Genomic DNA, 21,075 nt, shown 5'->3' with positions numbered 1-21,075 from the left:
AAAATGTTTCTAAATTAATAAAATATCAGTTTCGAGAAAAAATATTTTAAAATTAAAACTTGTGCACTTAAAAATGGAAAAAATATAAGATTCAAGTAAATATTTCTTATGCTTTAATAAATATTAATTTAAATAAGACAAATTTTTTAAAAATTTACTGTATATTTACTTGAATAATATAAATAATATTTAAAGAAATATATTTATTTGATTTAAATAAGTTTTTCTTTCAATGCATACCTTCTTTTAGTTTTAATCTATAAAAATAGTAGTGTATGCATGTTAAGTTATTATCACTATTATTGTAACGCTTATTAGAAAAATGGTTCTCTTGACTTTAATTCTTTCACTTACGCGATTATAGCTGCAAATACCAAAAATTTATTTCTCAATGCGAGTTAGATTAAAATCTTTAGTCGGACAAACGGCGAAATATTGAATCTCATACACACAATGTACTTCATTTTCTATTTCATTTTACCCGGTATTCATACCTGGAAAGTTTCCGCAAGCGTGACAAGTAATTTTTGATGTTCCGTATAAATAATCATTTCTCTCCCTCTCATGTTATTCGTTCTGCTCTGCAATCTCCGGTATTGTTGGCAATAACAGTTAGTGTCCAATCAATCGATCAAACAAATCGTAACCCATTTCTGGGTTACCCATCAATATCCTCCAATTATGCGACGGAAGATATTGGATTGTTCGACAAGTTCATGTGGATTTTCACGAAAAACTCAACGCTGATACAGTCAGGCTGATATAGTTGGACGTAACTTAATTCTCTTGATTTTTTCAGCGAACTTCTGCCACCGACAAAACATAATCGATACATTAATGAATCATATTATATCCAATTATAAAAGTATCGATCTTAAATCCTTCGCGAAAATTCGCAGGGATTTAACAAGTAGCTGGAATCGTTAGATTTTCAAGAACGGGCGCAGAGGTACGGCTTACCCGGCGAAGGGCCTTCCGCAGGAGAAATAATCGCGCAAAAATGTTGTATTATTTCTGGACGGGCGCCGTAATGAGAATACATCCCGGGGAATAAGAAAACATTTTAAATCCGGCTTCCCGTTCCGTGCCATCGAACGAGACTCGAGTTCGGTAGAGCGGGTGGAAAGTTTCCGAGGGACGGGGCGCCGGAGTCGCGCGCAAATTGAAGCCGGGATTAAGACGTCGGGCGAGATTAAGGTTTCCATGTTGATTAATTTAAATAGTTCCGCCGGTGGAGAGACAAAAGCACGCCTGTAACCGTAGCCTGCGCTACCGGGCGGCTGGAATAAGTAGGGAAAGGACGCGCGTGGTAAACAATTTACTTTTCGGAGAAGACCCGGGAGAATTCGGGAACATAGAGTTGTGCAGTTAAACGAAGCACACCCCGGCGAGTCCCGGCAACGTCGATTCGTTTTAACTGTGAATTTGTTTGGTTCGACGTATGTCCTTCCATTTCTCCGCCCGTACTTATATAACGTCTCCTGCTCCGCCGGAGAGAAGAATATTAGGGTGAATCGTGGCGGTCGATCGTCGGTAAACAAGTGAAATCAAAAAAAGGAAGAACTCGAAACTCGACGTACACACACGCACACACATGCGCGAAGCTAGAACGAGAGATAAAGGATTGAAAGGACGGCTGGTGTGTTTCGGTATCCTTTGAGTAATAAATTTCTCTGGGTCTTATCTCGCTGCGCGCCATAATTCTACCGTCACCGGTCATCTCACTGTAAAGCACGTTTTTGAGACTCCGAGGAAAGCGCAACGACCTCGGCTTTCGAGCTCCAAGTTCGGCGTAGCCGAAATTACGATGGTGATTAATTCGCTGGTGATTGATAAATTCGATTTTTTCGAAATTCTTCGAAATTATATCGAATTTATAGCCTTAAGAATATCCCACATCATTATCGCCTACCCATTCCTGAAAGTTGTTGTAAGCGGGGACAAGTAGAGATCAATGGAACACTCGATATATTTAAGCACGATCCTCTTGACTAAAACATTTTTTACAATGCATCAAACCAATTTATGAAGATTTGTCTTCGAATAATTTATTAAAGAGATGTCCCGGAGCACATACTCAAAACAATAATGAATTTTTAAATTCATCAATATGGATATTCGTCCCCTAGCATATTTTCGCCGGCAATGGAGTGGTTTGACTTCGCCAATTTTTTAGCAGTCAATATCTTCAACGATGGATTCATAAATGTTCTTTAAATAATGCAGGCAATGGGCATAACCAACGACAACACAGTCTATGATTTTGCCGTTTCATGGGATAATGATCGTCTCAAGCACTCGTAGCATCGCGTATCTTTGAGCCAGAATTGCCGTTCGAGAGCATAAAACATTACAGAACGAAATTTTTTAAGAAGAGAAATGTTCCTGGAATAGTTGATTGACGGTAAGTCCAAAAGTTTCGACATATTATCACGAAAAATGTTTCATCAAACTTTAAATGTGTTTTTCTCAAAACCATGTTTTCGAACATGGTTGACACGATTCTAAAAAAAAAACTACTTGCCCGATTGGCTTCCACTTTTACAGTTATATTCAACAAACATGCCGCTATCGCCTGAACTAGAATAAATAGCCTACGTTGACTTTTTCTATTTTTTTAAAAGTCAAATAAAAGGAAAATTGGAATTGTTCTTTTAAACGGTTGTTATATTGAAAATATGCGTACAATATTAATAATCTTAATTCAGGCGAAAATCACAAGTTTACTTATTGAAAGAAGAACCGAACTTTTGCTTTCATATTAACAGTGCAGGCCTAATTTCGGCGCCATATTGGATCACATAATTGCAATAAAAGTAAAATAAAAGAACCTTTTTTAAATCTATATTGAATGTACTTTTTAACGCTATATCATTTTTTAACTGTATCTTAATTTTTATGCATAAAAAATTCCCTAAAAATACGCCTGAATTCGCCTTTCAAAACCGGAAAATCCCCTTACGGGTATATCATAAAACCAGAATTTCGACTCGGAGTATTTATGCCCTTTTCGATTCAGAAATATGATTTCGCAACGACAGTTTTGAGAGAACGAGTGTTTCATTCGACATTTCCGAAAAATCGATTGCACCATCGATTGACAACACACCGTGAGAAATTCCACGGTTTTCCACGGCGGCCGAGCTATGGTCACGATAGACCAATGTTCTCGGCGGATTCGGTCGTTAGCAGTTTCAGAAGGAAGCCTGGCTGAGGCGTAAGGCGGACGAGGGGCGAGTAAAAGGAAGGATGGAACGTCGGAGGAAACTCTCCTTCGCTCTCTCGGACAAGGATCTCGCGCGTGTTCTTTTAGCCGCGTTGCCTCAGCAACAGAGTACTTTCCGTCTCGCTGACCTGCTGTTTCCGGTGACACCGATGGCCCTTCCTCCTCTCGTCATTTTGCCGAGGCTGGAGCGCGTTTTCTCAAGAAAAGAGAGAGAAAGAGAGAGAGAAGGAGAGATAGGGGGGGGGGGGGGAAGAAGAAGGGAGGAAAGAGGGAAAAAAAGTTACACGACCGGTCGGAGGTAGAATTGTGAGAAAGCGTTAAGGGTCGATGCGATTATCGTCCGGGAACGACGGTATCTTCGGATCGGGTTTTCCATATCTGTTATCAGTTTCCGTAACGTAATGGTCTCGTATTCATCGCGATTGAAGTGATCGCGTGATCTCGTTGGCAGATCAGATCAGACTGCGGTAAATTGCGCGACGACACACGTTGATAGAACGTTTCATACATGCCGTGGTTGGATTATCAAACGAACGGCCTTTACATGACGGTAACGACGCTGTCTTATGCCCACGTACTTTGTCGACAAGAGGGATAGGGGGTACGTAGGTAGGTAGGTAGAATTCGAAATTAGAGGCACCGCCCCTCCCTCTCTTCCAGTGGTACATAAGTATAGAATAAAATCGATAGCCCTGAGCGGAGTTCAAGATCCTCAGGAAAAGATCGACGAACTCGCGTGACTGGCGATGAATGTGTAATGTAGAGGCAAGAGAATCCCCAGGTATGCGTCGATCGTCGCAAATAATTGATATTACGAAAGCTACGAGACGGATAATCGCGCGCATCGTTGTACAGACATTCATAGTTCGAGGAAGTTTAAGCACGATGGCGAATGTATTAACGATTCCGTAGAGAGAGAGACAGAGAGAAAGGAACAAGAGAGAGAGAGGAGTCTCTTAACGCTCGCTCGCGACACAAATTGAATAATCGAACGACGTTCCGTGAAATATCGATATTTGATGCCGTTGCATATACGACAGTATCACACGACACAGTCGGGCATTCGCCTTAATCCTCTACAACCCAATTTCCTTCTGCTTCTGAAAGATGACGCAACGTAAAAGTTACATAACGTAAAAATGTCGAACATCGATTGTGAGACATAAATTAATAATCAAATTGTATCATCTATAAATATTTAGTCATCTTCGAACAATATGCATTCTGACATAAAAAGTAGGACATAATATTCGCTATAAATAGAATATTCGTTGGCGATATTATTGCTCCAAAGTCATAATGGAAATTCAGATTAAAATCAGAGTTAAAAAAAATAGATAAATAGACTATGTAACCTTTTTTGAAAATTAATTGCAAAACATGTATGACGGGTCGATGGAACGCTGATTCGCAACGAGACGCAATTGTTAAATCTCTGAAAGCCGCCTTGTGTACTTTACTCGACGATCCAAAATAGCAAATAATCGCATCGATCTAATCGGCTGAGTCGTAATGCAACACAGTGCAAAATGAAATCGCAATAAGGAATATCTGCCGTCTTAATACGGCGAAGTCCCTCGGAAGCATTCCGCGTGCGAGAGATGAAATATGAATTACGGCACGTAGCGGGCCATTAGCTGCTCGAGAGAAGAAAGAAGGCGGAATGCCGAAGGATGGTAATGAGGTAGAATAAAGAGCGAACTAATTCGAAATTTCGTGCGCGTCACTGACGACGATCGAGCGGCACGCTTAGCGCGCGCGCGCGCGAGAGAGAGAGAGAGAGAGAACGTCGGAGCGAAATGGAAATGCCGGGGCCTGTTCAACATTCTAAATATTTTAAAAGTTCAACTCATTTGAATTGGGAACATCTTTAGACGTGTCTCTCCGCCGCCCGCGCCTTCTCAGCCGCCCCCTCCCCCCTCTTCATCGCCGCCGGATCGTCGCGAAGTACTCTGTATTTATCGCGTTTCCTACGGCGCTCTCGCGCCTGTCTCGGCTTTCCTCTCGCCGGTCGATTGATTTAGATTCTCGAAACTTTTTACACTCGAGTTTCGTCGTCAGGACGTTCTCCGTGACCGAGCTGAGAAAACTTTCGGCTTTTTTGCGGTAGTTAGTCCGTAAATTTATTTTCTCTTAGGGAGCTTTCCCAATTTTAACGGCATATTAATCGAAACACACATACAAAATTGAAAAAAAAGACTGACTCTAACGAAGCTGAGATAATTGCAGTCCAAATTAGCGCTATTTATATATATTACGAAAACGGCTTCGCGTTTTTAATTCTAGCAACCAAACTATTCTTGCGGTTTTATATGAAAAACAAGGAGATGATAAAAGAGATTTGGGGAAATATTATGAAAAAATTGCAAGATTGTTGGCCATCTAATTTTCTAGAAATTAATATGTAAAATACACCATTTCTGATAACAGTTTAAGTATCTCGTATGGTACACTTTAGCTGAGAGACGCCCTACAGATGCCTGTTATGGATTGAACAAACAGTCGGTATTATTAATGTTTGCAAAAAATAAGGGAAAAATTAAAATGCCTGACTAACAGATATAAGTTCATATTATTATATAATTACACGTGTACAAGCACAAAAGAGAGAGAGATAATACAATTTTTTTAGGCAATTTCTCCCATAGAACAATTATTGTCAATACTTCGCATTTAGGCTGCTGGATCATTTCTTGTAATAATTAAAGACTTTTTCGACATGAGCATATTGTATTGTATGTAAAATCAATAATGCTATCGTCAGGCTACTTCTCCGTTAAATTCATTTTCCTCAAGTACACATGCAGAAGAGAAAATAAGAGGGAGAGAGGAACAATTACAGTTTTATAATGTCGCACGCTTTCCAAAAGCCATTGGCTGTATAAATTGTAACGAAGACCAACGAAGACTATGCTATGAATACACGATTCTCGCATTTGCGATTCGCCGGAAATCCGTTAAGGTCAACAACATTGCGTTGAAGCAATCAACCTTCGATCTTCGTAATTCATCGAGTTATAGCACACGAGCTACAAGTTTAATTAAACGTACCAGATGCAATTCAGTTAGAATCCAACCAATTCGCGCTCTTTACAAACCGAGAATTCATTTTACAACCCAAGCTTCAATAAACTCTAGATTAAACCGAAATCGGTAGAAACAGGCACGATCCTAACAGAAAATATATCACCACCTATGATAAGTCGGCCGGTGACAAATTATTGTTGTCCAGTAATTTTATCACTCGTGATTACTCGTTATTACGAATGGGCAACGGTAATTTATTAGCGGCCAATTTATTATTAGGCATTAACATTTTTCTGCAAGGGAAGTAGACGCAAACTATCTTTAAGCGTGTCGAAGCAGCGATCGAAATTTCGGCTCGAGTTCAACCAAACGTTTTCCTACATCGTGCTTATATATCGCAGTGTTAATTCCGCCGTTGACAATATAACAATGCGAGATGCACCGACGGGTGTTCATCGACGAAATTCCACGTTCGTTTCAGTAATTAAGAGTCATCTCCGCTCGATGCCGTGACCACCGGCGCATTAGGAGCGGACGCGATAGCGGCGTGGATTGATAATTTATCGCGGCATACGGAAGCGCACAGCCGACCGAGACCCACCAGGTGCGTCAACCACGCACAACGCGTAGACGGTTTTACGTCGAATCTTCGCGGAACTCCGCTCGTCCGCACGAAGCTCAGCCGGCGGGTAAACCAATAAGGTGCACGGATTTGCCGAGTTGGAGAGGTAAAAATACGTCGGGGTTATTACGTCAGGGATGCGTCACGTTCGGCTGCGCGAAAAAGAGAGAAAAAGAGAGAAAGAGAGAGAGAGAGAGAGAGGGAGAGAAATGCATCCCCGTATGCGGATTTGTGAAATTCGCGGGAGGCGCACTAACTCACCTGGTCACGGTTGGAGTGGAAGCCACCCCCGGGGATCGTGCTGGATAACTCCGTGGACTTCCTGACATCAAGTACTCTGCAACACACAGCGAAACGTTTGTCCTTAATGCTCTGCTGCATAAAGTCACACTCAGCGATCGGGTAACGCATCCGTCTTGCATCGGTTAACGGCGAGGAGCCGTGATGCAAACGCGAAACGGCCGCCTCTGCGAGCCGTGGTCGCAACCGGTCCCACGCGGAATTCCGCGATCGCGACCGATCTCGGAGAAGTCGAGCATGACGAGGCGCAGCTGCGACCCTCTGATGCACTCCCTAACTGTTTGCAACCGAGACAACTATTATTTGTGCAAATTCTATGCTATCGTAACGAATCAATAGACGCACGGGGTGCTCCTTAAATACAGTCCAACATTTTAGGAATTGACTTTTGTCAGGTCGTTTCATCGAGATACGAACACACGAACCTTTCTTTATAAAATTATCTGAGAAATGAAAGGTACCGAACAGTGTTTAAGAAACACTTGGTGTATTGATTTATTTATACACTACGACAGCATAAAATTCGTCGTCCTCTCTAAGTTATCTTTCTCCGTGAATTTGTAATTGTAATCGCACGAAAGGATAAGTAGGACCATTTTTCTTGGTACGGTTATCGCAGTGTGGGTAATAATAATCTTACATCAGCATATTGCTGCTATTATTATTTTAAGCCGAAACCGGAAGGAGATGTAAGTGAGGACGCGAATGGCTAGAATTCAATCGGGATTTCTCTCGGTGCGTTATCCGCTGTTCGCCGATTTACGGATAATTGACGGCGAAATTTGATCCCCCCCGATTATTATCGGCGATAATACCGGCGATACGCGGCACGTCGTTAGAAAGTTAATATACAAGCACGAGCGGGAATTCTTCGATACATTCCGGGCGTGCTCCAATTTTCTCTGCATTTGATTCATGGCCGCGGCGCATATTGCGGCATTTCTGCTGAAACATATGCCGTCGTAACTACTGCTTAATTACTTAGACAGGTAACAGGATCTGCGGCGGACGCAGATATTCCTCTACTCTCGGCAACTTGACCTGTGTCATGCGACGAGATAATTGAGTTTATTAAACGCAAGTTGTTCTCTCGTATTCGCGAGTGCTTTAACCCTGTTTCGTGTATAACGCCGGTGAAATCATTTAAACGGCCCGAGCGAACGGGCACTTCCGCTATTGCTAATTATTATTATTATTATTATTATTATTATTTTTATCGAGTATGCTGCGGTATCGATTTTGTTACATTAGATTAACGCACACACTATAGGATGATATATTAAACAGCGGGGCGATAGCTAATTGCTAGTTGTTAGGCCCGACCGTGATGTAAACGAGCGCATGAACGGAGCGAAGCGAAAATCAAGTAATATAAAATAAAGCAAAATGAAATCAGGTAACTATATATATTCGGAAATACGTAGATTTAAAGTTACACATTGCGAGGAATTTGGAGGAAAAGCGATAATATGCACGGATGGAAAAATAATTCGTATTTGTAACTATAATATCATAACTATAAACTTTAGTAAATGAATTATAATATATATCAGGAGAACTATTTTCCTAATAAGCGTTACCACCCAAGTAGCAGCCTGTCGTTACTATTACGTCAACATTCGGTCACAAAATTTCGTCACAATTGATCTGACACTCGCGGTCATATGTCCATTAACTGACGTATATTTAACGTTAATTTTAACACGTCAAAAAGACTTTGCAATAACGACGTAATATAAACGTTCAATTCACAGTGTAAATTATTATAGTATATAGAATATTCTGAAAACACATGTAAACATTATTTGATATATATTATTCTATACAGACATGCTATCGGTGCTTTGACGTTATATATTAATGTATTTTTTAATGTATTAATTAATAATTAATATATCTTTTTATTAATTATCGTTTCGTGATACTCGATATATATGACGTTCATATGATTCTTGTAGATAAAACAAGACAGCATTTTGAACTGGCTTCACTGAGGAGGACGAATCGTTATTTACAGTTTACATTATATTAATTATATATATAATTATATAAATTAACCGTCGCATATCGATTGCTATGGAGTTGTTTCTAACATTTGCCAATAAATATGCCATTATAATGTTTTTTGAACGATATAAGCATATAAGTATATATCATAAGCATACTCCTTAAAGATTTCGTAAGAGTTTATCGGCATCAGAAATTTTCATTCAATCATTGAGATGGAGGAACGGTCGTACAACGAACGATACGTACTTCGAAAGAAAAAACCGATTTTCTTCAAAAGAATGTTTCGCCCCCTAAAAATACGTATGAGCACGTATAAGAAAAAAATGTCCTTTATTTTGGTCTACATTACAATATTATATATTTCAGGCTCATCGAAATGGGAGGGAGAAATTCCCGTGCCATTCCTTGATAGTAATGATCAATATTCGATCATTTTTGTAAGATTATTTTGTAAGTTAAAATAACGTCTAATTGACGTTATTAATGACATTTTTGGTCTATGACTTAAGACTATCAAAAATAATTTTAGGTCAACTTTAAGGAAAAATAACGTAAGATTCGACGTAAATATCACGTAATGATCATGATAGCACGACAGTCAATGTATTTAGTAGTCGTGCAGGCCGAAACGAGACGAATGTTTCAGCAGAGCGTTCGCCAATGTGACAAATGAGTTATAATATTTCCCAGCGCTATACCAACAGTATTGTCTCGCGTGTTCCACAGAAACAAGAAACTACCGTAATCGTGAGAAAGTGAAAACGCCCAGACGTGTCGAAGGAGTCGACAGAGCGCGTTGATCAGATGGACCGCGCGAAAGCACGAATCAGAGGAGCGATCGGCGATAATCGTCGGGACGACGGAATTCGTAGGAAGACGGTTGCTGCGTGGCTGCGCGAGCGCGCGTGCATAATTAATTCGCAAACTTTCTTTCCTGCGGAGTCTGACGTTGCCATTCGATTTAGCCTTCGTTCGCCTTCGTGCGTGGTCTTCGGTCTGTCGGTTCGTAACGTCATGCATATTCTAGTTGATGGCTCGTCGCGCACCGTCTTCCTTTTATCTGTATAGTTAATGCGTCCATGATTAATGTAAGCATCAGTGACGTCCTGCTATCGACCGCCGGTAGTCTGACACAGACGGCCCCGGTCGCCGGACGTGCGAGATCGCGAAATCTCTTTACCGGATAACGCCGCATCTCGCTCGCTATTTCGCGTAAACCTCGCCGATGAGCTTTCGTGACGCTTATCCGCGTGCGAGGCGCGCCCTGGAGAACTTCTCAGCCTGTTTATTTTGCGACCGACTAATCTGCGCGTAAAATACCTCCAGCAGGATACCTCCGAGGAGGAGGACGCATCACGATCAATTCAACCGCGCTATCGTACAACCGACCGCATGGAAATTTTCTCTGATTCTCCCATATGCGGCATTCCGATTAGAAGGTCCGAAATATATTGCCCCACCACGGTTAACAACCGGTAATCCCATTCTTAGCGCGCGCTATCGAGCAAAGTAATATTAAAAATAAAATCCCGGCTATTAATCTTCTAATCTAACATTCGGTGCCGAACCGTCACTCGACTACAGGGATGATAGTTGCTAGCATAGCAAACCGCACAGCGATATTGCAGGAAAAAGGCATCATTTCATATTTAGGAGAAGAATGGAATTCCTAAATGGTGTTGTGGCGGGATAACCAATTTTGGGACAACTTTGGTAGTCTAATCGGAATCTATGTAACTGGAAAAATCATGAGAAATTTCTGTACAGATTCCACGTGCGAGTAGGTAGAATATAGCGAGCGGAGGGAGAGAGAGAGAGAGAGAGATTTCTCGTTTATATTTGCGAACGAAAATAATGAACTGGGATGTGTTTTAATTTTTAACCGAAACCGCGGAGTTTTTAGCGAACGGCCGTAACGCGAGACGAAAGTTTTTCTTTCGCCGGAAGAAAGATTCCCGCGCAACGCGAAAATTGGTGGCTACTGAATCAATAACGAGGCTGAATGTAATGGGATCCGGTGGGCGAGTCCATGGGAAACGGCAACGAAATGAAAAAAAGAAAGAAGCAAGGACAGTTTGTTCTTTCGTTTACTTTGATATACCGGCGCTACATCGGTTTTAGCCCCATAAGGTTCTTCTAGCCGCGCGCTCGCCCTCTTATTTCCGCCGCAATTTGTCACTGTCTACGCCCCGAGGATCTTTACTTTATACACCGGACTCTCTAAGTACGATTCACTACGCACTGATAAGCGGCCTCGCAGTATCGTTTTATAAAGATCGCCGCGTCTACATTTGCTCTGCACTGCCTTAAAAGCGGGCACGTAGAATCGAAACTCGAAAGTATCGAAGTTCCGCCGAAATTATCCGAGTTTTCTCGCTCGGGAGGGTCGCGCTCGTTCGCAACGTACGTTCGCACTCTGTCATTGCGAAGATTATGTGTTTTGACAGTTTCACGTTAAAGAGCTTACCGGCGAAAATTTCTCTAAATTTACGAACCATTATGAAATTTTCCAATTTGTGTTGAGCTTTCAGTCATCAGTTGCTCCACAAGACTATTATTTTTTAGAAATGTTTCCAAATTTTAACAGCATATTGTCGGAATACGATTTAAATTCGCGAAAAACGATCTCAATTTTTCGAGACGAAATTAAAGAAAGACTGACTGTATTGAATCTGAGGTAATTGAAGTGCAAGTTAACATTATTTACATATAAAACGGTTTTCGATATCACGTTTTAATTCTAAATTACTCTTTACCGTTCTACAGTTTTAATGAAAAAACAAAAAGATGATAACAAGGACCTGTAGAAATATTAAAAAAAAATTACAAGATCGTTGACCGTCTAGTTTTCCAAAAATTAATATGTAAAGCACATAATTTTTGATAACAGTTAAAGTATATAACAGTTAATCTGTAAAGATTTGGTAAATATTGTATTATATTTCCCTTTAAGGCTGCTGGATTCTCACTATGGTTGTCCTTCTTTGATGATATCAGAAGCGAAAAATCGTATGCTAAAATATATTGCGGTATACGTGAAGATAAAAGATACAACACTTTTTTCAATGAGTTTTGCAACGCACTTCGTGTCGAAGAGGAAGATGTATTTCGTGAGAATTACTAAAAAAAAAACGAATTCTCCTGTTGGATGTCGAAAGCATTGCGTACCTCATCGTAAACAAGTGTTGCATCTTTTATCACGCCGATTGTACATATGATGTATTAACAAACAAATGCCTGATGGCCCTCGCCTAAAATCTTATACGTCAAATCGCGAATAATCGGGAGCGATTTTTATTTTTTTTTAAATATCGTGTAAATTCGATTGATACTTTCTAGCTGCATTGAAAGAAACCTCATTAAAATTATAATCATTTTCGACTTCAATTATATCTTCTTCTGGTTTCAACTCAAAAATAATAATAACAATTGCATGTAATGTCACTGTCACACTGAAACTAAAGTAACACTTATACTAGAAAAGTGCTCCTCCCGACAGTAATTCTTTTACTTACGCAATTATAGTTACAAGTGCTAAACATTTTCTTCCCAATATATAACACCAAAGCGATATAACGTAAATCATATACGTGTACAAACATTTAACACACAGATTTATCGAGTCTCCTCGGCTCATATTAACCATTTACCTTAAAGTCAATTACCTTAAGAGAAACCCGGGCGAGACGAGGGGAGGGCATAAAAGGCCACGACCGGAAAAGGGATCGAATAATCAAAGGAAAACGTCGCATTATTAAACTGATTTTGCGGTGCGATAAGTCGAGCCGTTTGCGACTCCTTCGGCGGTGTCGCGGCGGCGGCGGTGCAACCGAGTGTCGGGGCGGAGCGCAACGATGACGGCGCGGAAATTCGGTCGGCGGTGGGCACGCGGAGAGAGGTAAACGCGTCCGCATAAAGGCCCCCGCCGATCATAAACGCCAACGATTCGACCTTAGACCGGCTGACGACGAAATCCGCGGCAATGCAGGATCGCCGTGTCATCGGCACGAGGGTGCGCGCCATTCGGTATTCGCGCGAGGCTCAAAGGCTCCCTCGTAACACACACAGGACGTAACGTTTCCTTTGTAATTCCGAGCATAAATTGGCGCGTGTCAGATGCGAATGACTCGATTTCGCCCATAGTTAGGCGGGTGGATGGGTACGTAGGTGGATACGTAGGTAGGTAGGAACCTGTCAGCAAGAGAGAGAGAGTCCTGACAGCTAAGAGCACAAAGCGACGGGGCTCGTTCTCCTACAGGACCAGAGACCGGTTGCCAGGCTGCCGAGGCTTAGCAGCGCCATGTCGGCTACCGTTTGTTTCGTCCGGTAGCCATGGTGATAACACGGAGAAGGTGAGGGCACGGATCGAGGGTGTCCCGATATCTCGCATATTTTCTAGTAGCTACCCTCTCTCGACGCGAAAGCGACGCTCCTTCTCGCGACGGACCACTCATCGCCGATATTAACGCTCGCGAAGGGTCGCGTGCCTCCGGCGGGGTGGCAGCTTTGGCGGGAATAAACGCCGGCGGCACGCGAGCGAGCGAGCCGAGAGCGATCGCTGCAAAATTAGAATTCTAAGCGCAAATAGAGAGGCATTTCTGATACGGTCGATTCGATGTTTGTAGAGTCTTAAACACTAAGAGAAAAATATCTCCACTTTCGGGGACAATATCTTTTTTTTTTATTTCAACCACAAAAATAGCCACGAGAAAATTTTCCTTCTAAGGAGCGTCCGTGATAATAATCTTACGTGTATGTTGCTACTACTATTTTTGTAGTTAAAATAAGGATATTATTGCCCCTCTGAAGATACTATATTTTCTTCTCAATGTAGATACAATTAGAGAAGCGCATCGGAATTAGATATGTCGAAAGTGATTTTGTTCGTATAGTCAGACTTGAAGCGAGCGAATAAGGAAGTGAGAGAAGAAAGATGAGTAAGGAAGAAAGACTAGGTCGCAAGAGGTTAACCTGAACAATTAATTAATTAATTTAAGTAAGAACACGCTCTCCACAATTTGTAGCTGCTCGTTATAATCCGGCATATGAAGAAAGGATTTCATTTAGTCGTGATATACTAAAATCATACGACAAAAATATTGGTAACTTACATCATACGTTCTTAGTCGCGATCGCTAACCAAAATGGCGCCCAGGTGATTCGGATAGCTGGTAAAACACTGACTGTCAGCTGCGCTCCTTTATTTATACCTGGGATTCTAGCTGTGACCTGGGCGCCTATTATGCAACTAGACACGCATTATGAACCTGTTCGGAATTGATACCGATCGGAATCGCTCAATCATCTCCTATAAAATATAAAAGAAAATTTCAAGAATAACTGAAAGATCCTCCCTTCCGACCGGAATCGATTCCGAGCAGGTCCATAATACATGCCACGGTCGGAATGAAATGAAATCGGAATGAAATCCGACCGGAATCATTCAATTATTCCGTGGATTTTCTCTAGTATTTTACACAGTTCTTTTTCAGTATTTTACGGGGAATAATTAAACGACTCCGATCGGAATTCCGATCAATTCCGAACAAGTCCATTGATCTGTTCTTCATAGCTGCACTGCTGAACTAATTGAAGTGAGACAAGAATATGTTCTCTCACTTCAACTTATTGCACCAGTTCAGCGATGCAGCTATAAAGAATAGAGCACATAATACGTGCCCTAGAATGTCATTTTTTTTTAAATTGCGACTAAGATGTATGATATACCGGAAAGTTATAATACTTTTGGTTGTACAATTTTAGTGCGTACGAAGCTGGCGTATCACTTCGTGGAAACTTATAAACTATTGAGAATTCTGTATTTATTTATAACAATTCTATTATTTCTATATGTTAATAATTCCATATATTTAATAATTTTACAATTCTATACATTCTATCTTTTTTAAACGATTTTCGTCGCCCGGAAGAGGCGTACCTACGGACTTACATGTGAGACGTTGTTCGATTATCAAGAATCAATCTGCCTATTGTAAAATAATTTTTTCATAGTTCTCAGCTTACTAAAACAAAGAGTTCTGGAAACAAATGTAGTGTTTATGTATTTTAAAAGATTCTTGCTTCGAGCATCACCGTACGAGAAAGACGGTGACTTTCGACAAGTCGATTTCAATAACGTTCGTTTACATCTAGGACTACCGAAGATGCTGCGGACTGACGGTTAGTGTTTAATCCGTCCATGACGTTTGCGAAATAACGCGAAGAGAGCGCGATCGTTTAACGATTCCTCGCGATATGCGACTCCGATAATTTTCCCATCATTATCCCAGCTCTCTCCGTCTCTCCTTTATTACAGGTCGAACGTTTTCTCGCGGAATAAGAAGGGATCGAGAGATGGTAACGAGCGGTCGTTAACGCGCGCGGGATCCTTCGGAGATATTTTCCAGAAACGATCGTGCGACGTTCTCTCCTCTCAATTGGCGTTTGTTTCGGCTGATTTGAAAAAAGAAAGAAAAAAAACAAAGAGATGAAGGAAGGAAGGAAGGAAGGGAGAAAAAAAAGAGGGGCGAGAATTCCTCGCGGAACGAGGCTCGCCGCGCGGGAACCGCCGAGCGGCGAGCGCGGATCGATCGCACTCTCTATCTACGTGAACTGAAGTCTGACCGAGCCCGGGCTTCGCTTAAAAAAGTGTCATTATCTGCTAATGGCGCGCCGGCAACTAGGTCGATGCGCTCGGTCGGTTAATGACGTGACTTTCGCATTTTGCCGATGGACTATACTCATTTTATCTACGGTGCTCCGGTTCTACCTGATGCCCTCCCGGAGGAGTACGCCGGTGGCACCGCGAGCGCCGGTTATTTAGAGGTTAAGGTCGATTTTATTGCCGGCCGTCGCTGCGTTCTTATCGCGTTACTTCGCGTTACTTCGCGGCAAAGATTCGCGCGCGGTATCTCCGGTAGCAGCACGAAACGAGTCCGCGCGCAAAATATCCCCGGGCCGTAAGAACGCTGCGACCCAGATACGTCGTCGGCAAGGGAACGTCATCGAAGACGACGAGCATGGTTGCGATAGCCGGGCTGGAAATTACGTAAGCGGAATAAAGTAAGTGGAGGCACATCCCCGTCGCGCGAGATGGAGTTTTCCCGCCCCGGGCGCTGACAGAGCGTGTCGACTAATAGCTCGCCTAAAAGCGCGCAATTTAGCAGATCGACCGGCACTCACGGATCGCGGAGGGTTTCCTCCCCCGTAATCGGGGGGGCGCACCGGTCGACCGGTCTGTTCTTTATTTAATCATTGCGCGCGCACAGTCCTCTTAACGAAGACGGGTGAGCGACGTACCGGTCGGGAAACTCGAACATCGAGCGGGGACCGGTACGAACGAGGTCGCCGAGAAATCGAGAGATGGACGAATTCGAGGGAGAGCGAGAAGGGCGGGGGGAGGAGAGGAGGATAACGAAAGTGTTAACGAGAACGATAGTATAACGAAAGTGACAGGGCGTTAGGACGTCGAGGAAGGCCGGCGAGTGGAAGCGGGGTAGTTTTCGGAGAAACAGAGCTGGGAAATGGAATTCGAGGGTGAACGGAGAGGCGAGGCGAGACAAAGCGGCGGTAAGGGACGAAAGGCACGTATAGACGGGAGAAAAAGATCAGAGATAGGTACGTAAGTCCCTGGATGGAGTGGATACAGTTGAGTCCGAAGGTTTCTTGGTTGTTGGGTGTTTGGCTGTCGGCCAGGGAATCTCTGGAGCGCGACGGTTACCCTTTTTCTCCGCCGGAAGGTCTCTTCGACCTTATACGTACCTCGCCGTCGCGAGTGTATCCGCCTTTCCGGAATTCCTCGACTGTACGAGAGCGCGCGCGTGTGTGTAAGTGAACGCGCGCAGCCCCGATACGTGTCGCCGTAGGAGCCGGCGTTGCAGTCCGCACTTTCGAAAACTCATCTATTCCGGTGGCCGGTGCAAACTCCTCCGCGTTTTATCGCTCGCATTTTATTCCGTTTGACCTTACACCTCGCGCAGGGATCGCCCAGCCCCGTGGAATGTAACGCGGCCGGTCGGACAGGGCTTCATCGCTGCCGCGATTTTACGATTCTCTTCTCCCTCGTTCTTTCTTCTCTTTTGCCGTTTATTCTTTTTTTTCTTTTCATACACGCACCGATTGCGCGTCTCATGGATGAGTTCCGTGAGCACGTCGTGAAACAAAGCTGTATTCTTCGCCGAGAAACGAACTTAGGGCGACGATCACGCGTATCGTCGCTCGGGTTTGATCGACAGTTGGCGACCTGCTGCCACTCCGGGAAAGCCGGTCTCGAGAAGACGCGTAAACACGAAGACAAGCTACCCCGGGTCGAAAGTTTGATGCTCCACCCCGGGTACCGGAAAAAATTCGTGCGGATTCTTAGGTGAAAATTGAAACGCTCTGAACGTTTTTAAAAAGTAGTTTTATACGACGAAGCAATCACCGTTGACTTCGATCACCCTTTTCCACGTCCGCACGCTTTTCCTTCGTAGGTTTGAACGCACATGTGTCCACGCGGTTCATCGTCTTCGGAAATTGTGTAATTTTGTATCCAGGGTGTGGTAAATTATCCACGATACAGCCGACGTCATGCATGCCGTGCATTCGCAAGGGTCGAAAATGACAGTAGTAGATTTCTAATGGCCGAGTCCGACTCGGAATTTGATGTTGCGATACATCGGGCGATCGATATGTCGCACATCGTGGACTACCTTTCCCTATTTTCCCCCTCCCTTGATTGATCGCGCAGGCATACGTGTGTGTGTGTGTCCTTCGGTACTTATAAGCGACGTGTTTATTCGGGGAACGCGAAAGCGCCCCGCACGGATGCGTAAGATTATGCAAATATTGTGTTTGATTGGCGATAATGGCGACGTGGGGCGAGGCGAGGCGATTTCCGATAGTCCATTTCTCGATCGCGGGCGCAGGGCCCGGGAAAATGAGGGATGCATTAGCGACGAGAGGGGGAAGGAGGTGGACGAACTGTCGACACGTTGTACAGCCTTACGCGAGAACCGTCAACCCACGGGACCCGCTGGACGACCAAGGTAATCCAAGTGGATGCGTGCCCGAGAATTCTGATCAGCGCTTTAGCTCTTATAAATCCCGCCGCGTGTGTTATTACTGTTAACACCTTTACTGTGCGACGTCGCGCGCCAGCGTCATCGTTGTTTCACTCGCAGCGAGCGAACGAGGCCGCGCGTCGGCGAACCACCGTTGGGGGACTCGATCGCGGACGATGCGGACGGGTAAATCGCGGTAATCGCCGTTTAGTCGCTCTCGTTCGAAACGTCGAAACGCACCCGCTCGCGCGTTACTTTGAACCGGCGGATAATATTCGAGAGATACCGGGCGCGTGGCGTCGCGGATTGTAAATTCATGGAGAATTCGCCTCCCAGCCGGCCGGCGCGAATACGAGGATGCAGTGGTAAATAATAGGAGCCGCCGCGTCTCGCATTCTTTAACGCGCCTCTTCGCCCTCCTCGTCGCGGCTAAACGCTGCGGCGGCGTCGGGAGAAACTCGTCGCGGCTATCGTCCACTAACTCGTCGACTTCCGGTCGCGAAATCTCGATGCACCGGAAAAAGGAATCAGCTGTAACAGCTGAATCAATTGTAATATGCGGATACCTGAAACTTTAGCGGTGTAAGCGATTTTCATTGCCGCGGCAGCAATTTCTTCCGCTGCGCCAGCAAACGTGTTATCGTGAAAATTTCGCAAAAAAGTTTGTTACCGCAGCAATTAAAATTTCTTACACCGCTAAAGTTTTAGGCGTCCACATGTTAAATCTAATTTTGGCTGTTAAAGCTAATCTTCTTTTTTCCGCGAGCTTCTTTGACGCTCTTAACCTTGAGAGCAACACCGGCGATCTTGACGCAGAAGTAACATAGCATAGGTCTCTCTTTGCAGTGAAAAATTGTGCATTAAATTCAACACATTTCTCGTGTCCCAAACGGTCTCAAACCACTCTCAGTTTTGTTTCGATTCAACGCAAAGTGAACGTGTTAAGAAGTAAAATGGTATGCTAAAAATTAAAGCAAAAAATTCAACACTTTGACACAATTTTTAAGCAAATTTTATGCAAAAATATTCAGACTGTTAAATATAACTAAAAGAAAATATTATTTTTGCATTTTTCCCCCATTGCACGGACACGTTACGCGCATGTGTTGCTGCCCGGTCAACATCAGTTACATCACATCTATTTTATAATTTTGCACTCAACAATGTATATGTTATGTAACACTAAGTGTTATATGACATTTATAAATCACTTTAGATTATTACCAATTTTTATTTATTCAATCTTTGCAGATTGCTTGCCGTCAGTCTACAGTAAATCAGTTTTATCGAATCAGGCTGATAATAAGAGTCACGTGAACTTTTTTCTGAGTGATAGAAGAATAGGAGCGGGATATAGTGTCTTGTACAAAACGTAGAAATGTGGATAAGCAAAAGAAAACGCGTGCTGGCCTTGCAAGCCTAACATATTACTGTCTGGGTTAACGATAGTTTGTGCCTATTTGTGAACAGGCTATAGAGCTATAAAATTGCTTTGATGACACCGACATTTCCAAGGCTTCTAGTCTCTCGCCGCAGTTGTCTTGTTTGATGATGTTAGAAGCGAAAAAACGCATGCCGAAAATTCTTGCGACACACGTAAAAGTAAAAGGACATATCCGTGAACTGACATTCGCGATCTATTAAATAAATTTGTAAAATATTCCGACAAATTTTCCTCTTTTGCTATAACAATCAATAAATAACTATAAAATTAACATGAGCATGCAATGTTTCTTCTTAGCCTATCTTCCCTTAATTTTATGGCTATTTAGTGATTGTTAAAGTAATAGGAAAGTTTTTGGAAATATTTGCAAATGTGCTTAATCTGTTACAAATATCATTTTATGAACATCTCTTTATTTCAACGCATTCCGGCAAGAATTTTCGGCGTCGGTCCCTTCATTTCTGTCATCGCTAATCGAAATGTTTGCGGCGAGGAAACATGAGAGAATCTTATTTTGTCTCTTGAACCTTTAATTCTACAGATTTAATTTTGATGCCGCCTCAAACAACTTATTTTCATGTTAAAACAACGAAAACAGAAATTGGAGACAGGATCAAAGTGGAAGTAAATATTATTAGAATTGAAATTGGAATTTACTTTGCTATCTGAGCTCCTACCCTGTTGCAAAATTCCAAATTTATCTAATATAGGGGCCAACATTTCGACGCAGGATCTCTCAAAGAAGCGCGAAACATTGCGATCCGATTCCGGTGTGCGCGTACACAGCGGTAGACTCCGCGTAGAGGCGGATAGCCGCATAGCCGGATTTGCAGCGAGTACACTGCAAATCTTTTAGCTGAAGCTCTTCTCACAACATTTCTCACACGTGTCTTGCCGTTTTAAATCATTTGCCATTTAACACGATTGGACGTGTCAACACGTCGTAATTTCAAGTCTTAATTTAACACGATTAAACGTTTTGAACGACGTAAGCTAAATCGGCAAAAAATACATAGAAGTAGCCTCGGTCAAACGTGTCATTTGAAGAGGTTTAAAAACAACACGCGGATTTACAGTGTATCGTCTACGGTGCCGCTTTCTCTCGTCGTCGGACTCTTCTCACCGTCGATCGCACGCACATTCGGGCCTCATCGTTCACAACGGCGCCTCTACGTTCCCCCCGTAACTCGGTCGCTCTTCGGTCTCCTTCGAAGGAGAGAGAATTTATTACTTGGCTCTGAGCAATTTCGACTTGTCTCGATCGAACGACAGTCCCTCGTAAACACCTCCCGGGTGTTCTCGGCTCACTAATGAGTGTTTGGTGAAGTCGCGTGCAGACACCGATCCGCTCGTCGAGCTCGTCGATGCGGAAGGACCGCGGCGACGATATTCCCCCCCCCCCCCC

General features: G+C 43.1%; 1 protein-coding gene across 1 annotated transcript in view; it reads right to left on the bottom strand.

Annotated features, from left to right (window-relative positions):
- Positions 1-21,075, bottom strand: part of LOC106745530 (teneurin-a) — a 730,052-nt gene that overhangs the window by 245,987 nt on the left and 462,990 nt on the right. Inside the window, exon 8 of the mRNA XM_014621223.1 lies at positions 7,137-7,212. Within this exon, the coding sequence (XP_014476709.1) occupies positions 7,137-7,212 (76 nt within the window). The remainder of the gene's footprint in view (positions 1-7,136; positions 7,213-21,075) is intronic.

The sequence above is a fragment of the Dinoponera quadriceps genome, unplaced genomic scaffold (assembly GCF_001313825.1).
Source record: "Dinoponera quadriceps isolate SergipeBrazil2010 unplaced genomic scaffold, ASM131382v1 scaffold120, whole genome shotgun sequence".
Classification (NCBI taxonomy): Eukaryota; Metazoa; Arthropoda; class Insecta; order Hymenoptera; family Formicidae; genus Dinoponera; species Dinoponera quadriceps.
Note: the sequence above shows the minus strand (reverse complement) of the source record. Positions and strands in the feature narration are given on the sequence as shown.